The sequence below is a fragment of the Cariama cristata genome, unplaced genomic scaffold (assembly GCF_000690535.1).
Source record: "Cariama cristata isolate BGI_N322 unplaced genomic scaffold, ASM69053v1 scaffold1912, whole genome shotgun sequence".
Lineage (NCBI taxonomy): Eukaryota > Metazoa > Chordata > Aves > Cariamiformes > Cariamidae > Cariama > Cariama cristata.
In genome coordinates, this window is record NW_009604215.1 from 15955 (window position 1) to 22563 (window position 6609).

The 6609-nt window shown below is 57.1% G+C and overlaps 1 protein-coding gene across 1 annotated transcript in view; it reads right to left on the minus strand.

The window, feature by feature from the left end:
* LOC104157932 (septin-9) overlaps positions 1-2625 on the minus strand; it is an 18579-nt gene extending 15954 nt beyond the window's left edge. The window contains exon 1 of the mRNA XM_009695480.1: positions 2430-2625. Within this exon, the coding sequence (XP_009693782.1) occupies positions 2430-2589 (160 nt within the window). The 5' untranslated portion in view covers positions 2590-2625. The remainder of the gene's footprint in view (positions 1-2429) is intronic.
* Between the last annotated feature and the right edge of the window lie 3984 nt (positions 2626-6609).

Genomic DNA, 6609 nt, shown 5'->3' on the forward strand with positions numbered 1-6609 from the left:
CCTGCTCCTACCTCCCCTGCTTTGCTGTCCAGCGTGTTTCCCCGAGCTGAAATCAGGTGGGGGAACTGCAGCCGAGTCCCACTGTGCCCAGCCAGCTCTCCTCTCCTTCCAGCTGCTCCACACCAGAAACGGAATACAAAAGATGGGCTTTGCATTTGTGGTGTTTTTTTTTTTTAAGCTCAGAACTTTTTTCTCATCTCCACAGCCTTAAAGGACACAGGGCTAAGCTGACCTCAACCTGAAGCCCCCTCTCAGAGCTTCGGTTAGGCTGGCAAAACCCTTTTGAACAGGGACCATGGTACACAGGACAGAGGATTTTCAAAAAGCCCCATCACAAGGACACGGTGCAGGCAGTGACCACCCCCCCACCCCCAGCAGCGATGCTCAACTCCCACGTCCCGCGCAGCAGTCGTAACCTCCCTCCCCTCATCCCCTGCCTATAAAACAGGGATGGCAACGCAAGGACTCGCAACTTAGACTGGATGGGAATAAAGGAGGTAAACTAATCCCTAGAAGCCTGACCATCCCCTAGAGAAATGCAGGAGGACGAGGGCTGGCTGCTGCCTCCCAGCCCCAGCAGAGCACCCCGTCCCCAAGGGGCACCCCGCAAGGTGCTGCTCCTCCCGCATCCCTCCCCGCATCTTCTGGGAGGGCCAGAGCTCGACTTGTTTATGCTGCCACGAATTCCCCAGCCTGTAAACAGTCAGCCCAGAGCCTGCCAAGGGAAGAACAATGTTTTCCAACCGCGTTGCAGCACGGGCTTTCATACCACACACAGCGCTGCCAAGGCAAAGCCTGGCCCTCTCCTGAACATCCCTCCCCATCTGCAAAGCAGAAAGCCGAGGTGCTGCCACAGCAGAGCCTCCTCGCAAAGGGATGGGTGCTTCTTCTGGCAGGGAAATGGGGGCTCAGCTCATGCAATCTCGCTTGCAAACTCTCAGGATCAGTGCTGCAATCCCTCTGCCCTGGGAGTGCTGCTCCACTGGCAGCAAAGAGCTGGGTTTGTTAAAAAAACCTTGCAAGAACCAGTTCTGCAGTGACCAGGGTTTGCAGCAATCTCCCAGCCCAGGGAGTCCTCCCCATAGATCAATCTGTGCATCAAAAAACCCAAATGGGAAAGGCAGAGCATCAGCAGAGCTCACTGGGAAGCTACAGCACGCTAATATCTTTTACAGAATTAGCAAACTCTGGATCAGGCTCTCCTGTAACCCCAGGAAGCCCCCCCGGGCTGTGGGGGCTCCCACCCCCATGGGCATCCCTGCACAACCCCGCAGCCCTACGCAGCTCCTGGCAGGAGGAAGCAGGATGGTGAGGTCCCACCGCCACACCATGGGCCGTGGCCTGGGCTTTCCTCTTCTCATCCCCCTGTACCTCCCCGGGGAAACTGAGGCAGGGTGAGCTGCTGCCTGCACAGCCCAGTTCACACAAGGGGCTCCACGGGACCAGGCCAGACATCGATAGCTGGCAAAAAGCAGAAAAGGCTCATTTCTTTTCTCTTTTTCCCCTTGTCCAGTGTCCAGCAATGCCTGCCCAGCTCTCCAGTATACTCAGCATTTCACTGGTGAGCAACTGGTGCAGTCGCCAGCACCAGGAGCCCAGGGGCTGGAGGAGCACAGACCCGCACAGCAGAAGCTGCAGTCAGTGGCCACTAGCCGAAATAAAGCTCCTTCATCCCATCCACCCTGCAGCCTCGGAAAGCTAACAAACAGGAGCTTGTAGGCAGCAGGATTTGGACACAGAACCTTCCAGCCCTCCCTCCCTGTGTGTGGGACACCCCTGGGACGCTCTCATTCCCCCCTGTGCCGCACTGCACGTCCCCAAAGCAGCCGCTGGTAGCAGAAGCCACTCAAGTCAAACAACCCAGCTATGCAAACCCCTCCTGCCCCCCACCAGTAAATCACACGCTGCATTTCTTCCCTGGGACTTGTATCGCGGTTGCCTGAGCTGCACAGCACAACACAAGAAAACTCACAAGCAGGAATTTTACCCAAATTGCTGGCAATACTAGCGCAGTTTAGGGCTCGGGTATATCAGCAGCAGTGCAACTCCTCAGGTCCTAACGCGCTCTCTGACTGCTCCAACCAGGGCAGGGCTCCCAGGAGAGCAGGCAAGGGAGCTCTCTGCAAGGCTACGGTGAGTCCTGACACCCCTCGAGGTGTTCCCCTCCGGGACGTGCTTATGGGTAATGCACCCCAAGACATGGGAAGACGTGCGGGACCATGGGCCACATCATATGGACAGCTTTAACGACAGCTGGATTCAAGCCAGGTCCTCGGGAGCAGGGTTTGCTGACTCCTAAGGCAGAGACCCAACGCTGAGCCCAAGCTGCTGCTCCCAAGGAGGCTCCAGAGAGGACAAACATCCTCGCAGAAGAATAAAAACAACTCGCTGAGCACATTGCAGGCAGCTGGTGTGGAGGGAGAACTCACCCACGACCATGATGTTGAACTCGAACCCTTGCTTCATGGCTTTCCGTCTCATCTGCTCCAAGATGGCATCGATCCCCACGTAGCCGAAGTCGGCAGCCGGTTTCTCCGGCCGCGTCGGCACCGCCTGCTTGGGGCCGGCATCCCGTGGAGCGTCCGTCATGCCGGGTGCGTGGCTGGGAACTGCCTCGGGACCTGCGGGGGCAAAGAGAGGGTGGTCAGGGGTGGCAGGCAGTGCCAAGCACACCAAGATGCTGCTCCTGGCAGGGAATGAAAGGAGCTGCCTGTTGCATCCGAAGCAGGAATAAAGCACATGTGGGGACTCAGGGCACCGGGAGGCTAAGAGGGAGGAGGCATGCGGGATCTTCCTTCACCTGTAATTACATTAAATTTGGGATTCCCCTTCTTAACTTACTGGATTCACCTTGATCCCTGCCCACATCACCAAGCCTGCTGCAGCAAAGGGATGCTGCTACGAGGGGGAGTAGGCACACCAGGTCCCACGAGCAGCCTGTTTGCTGCCACGGAGGGGAACCCAGCACAGAGAAAGTCCTCGGCCCAAGTCTGGGAGCTTATTTAGTGAGTGACAAAGGCTTTTAGCAACACAGCCCTGTGCCCAGGCACTGCCGTTAAAGGCTTGCAGAGCCTGCCCGCTGCCCCGTACCACCGTAATTACAGCGCTGGTGAATGCCTTGCGGCCACGTTTCGGGAAGCTGGATGGCTTTTGCAGGCACAGAAAAGTCCTCCGCATCTACTGACACATGCCCTCCTCGAGCTCCAGCTGACACAGCGCAGAGGTTGCTGGCCCTGGCTTGCAGAAAACCCCAAATCCAACGCATCGGCATCAAAACGAGTCATGCCTGACAACATCCACACAGCCACGAAGCTTTCACGATCCTGGTCTAATTCTGCTGATATCCACCCGAGGAACCCAAACCCTTCGGCTTCCCGCAAAGACAGGGCACTCATCTCCCCTGCAAGACGGCTCCAGGTTAGCAAAGCACTTCAGGAGAAGCAAACGTACACCTACTGCCTCATTTAACACCTTCGTAACGCAAACTGGGGAACCATCCACTCCCCCAGGCACCAGGCAGGAGCATCTGCTGCCAGGAAGGATAAACTGCCCCTGATGCCCTCCCGGGCGACGCAGGCTGCTCCCACCCGGCCCCAGCTGCTCCGCGTTGCCTGCAGCAGACAGAGCAAATACCGGGAAGGCAGAGCATGCACAAGGTCAGCCTGGTCCTTCCAAGCTCCTCTGACGCACGCACGGAGAGAGAGGTTTTCGAAAACACACTTCTGAGAGCCCTCCCCACCCCAGGGTGCTGCTGATCGATGCCTGGGTCCCTGCAACCACCAGCCTAAGCAAGTATTTTATCTGTGTTAAGCTTTTTGCAACACTTATTTATAATTTTTTACTATGTATTATTATCAATACAAACATTCTTATTTGCAAAGGACTTATTGCAAAGCCCTCCCCCTCATTCCTTCAAACAGCAATACGGCGCTCAGCTCCTCTCCTCACCCCGGTTATTTCTGGCCTTTGATGAGGTGCTGCCTGGTTTTCTCTCCCTCCCTCCTTCTGAAGGGATTTGTCCGTGGGAACGTAGCTGGTCCAAAGGGGCTCCCCCAAACACAAGCCCATCATCATCCCTTCTCCTCCGGTGACAGGCAGGAGCCAGGGGTGCAGCATCACATCGGAGCCTGCCAGGGTCTGCAAGGTGGAAATGCTCATCTCCTGCAAGCACAGCGTGCTTCCATGCGCTCAAATGATAAGCCAAGCAGAAAAAAAAAATAAAAATACTAAAAAGCAAATTCAGAACTGATCCCAAAGACTGCTGGGTCACCCCAAGCCCGGGCTGTGCAGACCAGCGTTACCCACAGAGCTGCTAGAGAGCAAACATGCCGTAGCTGACCCACACGGTAGCAACCCGCTCCTCCCGGGGCACCCAGGGATGCGGGTTACTGCACAGCTGGCAACGCACTGCCACGCTGCCCCTTGCCAAGCCAAGGCGCCTGACCGAGGGCTCGCTGCAGATCCCAAATTAGCCTCGGTCCAAAATGGTAAGGCCAAAAGTGGAAAAAAAACCACCTACATACCACTAGGAAAAAAAAAAAAAAAAAAAGGCTAAATCACATGGAAAATATGCTGCCACGGGCAGCAGCAGCGCTGGGTTATGCAATGGTTTTAATTCCTGCAGGCACTGCTCGCACGCCCGGGAAAGAGCCTGAAGCGCATCAGCCCTGCGGGATGGGGCAGCAGCCTGGGAAATTGGTGCAGATAAGGTCCAGCAGCATGCAGAGAGAAATTAAGAAATGAAACAAACGGGAGCAGAAAGCCACCCTCCTCCGCATGCGATAAAGGCCAGGAGCATCCCCAGCATCTCCTGGTTGCTGCTCGGCAGCAGGCAGGGGCCGATCCCCTCCCTGGGCAGGGGGACGTGCAGGCAAACCTGGCCCCGGCACATGGAGCAGATGCTACGTGCTGCTTCGCCACGTCGCCTTCAGCGAGAGAAGGAGGGCTCGGGACTCCCCAGCCCCCAGCAAGACAAAAGCCACAGGAAGCGTGAGGCGATGGCAGGCAGCGGGTTGTACCCCCGGGGCAGGAGCCCGCGGCCGCCCTGCCGCTCGGGATGCGCTCGAGCAGCACAGCCGGTAGCAAGGCCCACGCTGCTTCAGCTCGCCCGCGGGAAAAAAGTGATTTAAAGGACATTTTCTTCTACCACCTGGCTCCTGTTTGGGAAAAAAATAAAATAAAAATGAATATATCGCAACTAGGAGTGTCTGCAGAACAGCAGGGATGCAAAGGCACAAATGCCCTGGCAGCACCAGCAGATTCCCAAGGGAAATGCTGCAACCCTGACCTTCACTTTTCTTTTTAGCTTCCCAGCGCTAAGCTGGTCTTTTCTTAGCCAAGGACTCCAGCAACCCACTTGGCTGCAAGGGGTTTGTGCCAGCAGAGGCAGGATGCGGCCAAGCCGTGGGAGTATACCGTGGCACAGGCACACGAGGATGGGTGGCAGGGAGCACTCCTGGCAGACCCGTGTCTAAAAGAGATTCTAGAAATAAATTGGAGTAGAAGCAACGGCTGCCCAGGACATGTCATGGTCAGATCCTGTACTCATTTGACTCGTCGTGCTCTCTGCGGGGACGGTGTCAAATCTGCGCTGCTCTGGGTGCCAGCATGGCCGAGCCGCCCCCGTCAGCGCACTGCAAGGAGGGGTGGTTTAATAAACCCCCAATATCGTCAGAAATTCCTGATTGCCACCGAGTCCCTGGCAAGAGCAGGATCAGACCTCACGCACCGTTGCTTCACCAGTGCCACCACAGCACGGCTGCTTGTCCCTTCCGTGGGGAGGGAGGCTGGGGAAGCTCGTGGGCTGCTCGTTTTGCTGATGGAAGCAAAGAGCCCAGAGCTGGCAGCTCCCTCCAGCTTGCGTGTTCCTGGATAAACATGAAGCACGTGGGCACACGTGTCTGTGCCATATTTAGACCTCCTCTGCCAGGGAAACCCTCTTCACGTGGGCACAGGAGATGTTGAGACCATCAGGGCAGCACTGCACCGAGTAGGATCAGACCCACGGCTCCAGCCCGGGCGCCAGGCTGACTCAGGACAGCTGCTCCAAAGTTGATTTTGCCAAAGACTCCAGGCTGATGCGCTGTAATTGATGCACGTCAAACACGAGCCAAACCCACCATCTGCAAAGCAGCAGATGAAAGGCACCCCGCAGAGAGGGGAGCCCCAAGGAGCACCCCCCCCCGGGGAACCCCCCGCTCCTCCAGCCAGCTGGACGCCGTGCACGGGCGGCCGTGGGATTGCCTTTGCGAAATGCTGCTGGCGAGGGGCTGCCAGCAAACCGAGGGCTTAGAAATGCTGCGCTGATGCCACACGGCTCCAATAACCCAGGTTGGCTGCGGGGAGGGGATGGAAACGCAGGAGGTGGGCTTGCCCAAAACCCCAAACCCAGGGGCTGGCAGTCTTCATCCAGGATTTGGGGAAGGGATCTGCTGGAGATGGGTGTTTCCACCGCAGATACCCAAAGGTTAACTAACCCTCGCAGAGGCTGAACTGGGAACGTCTCACACACCCCAGCTCCTGGCTAGACCCAGCAGCTCCGTGCTCAGCTCCAGCGATGCACGGGGAGCGGGATGCTGGGGATTCGGGAGGGCAGAGCTGATCCTGGAG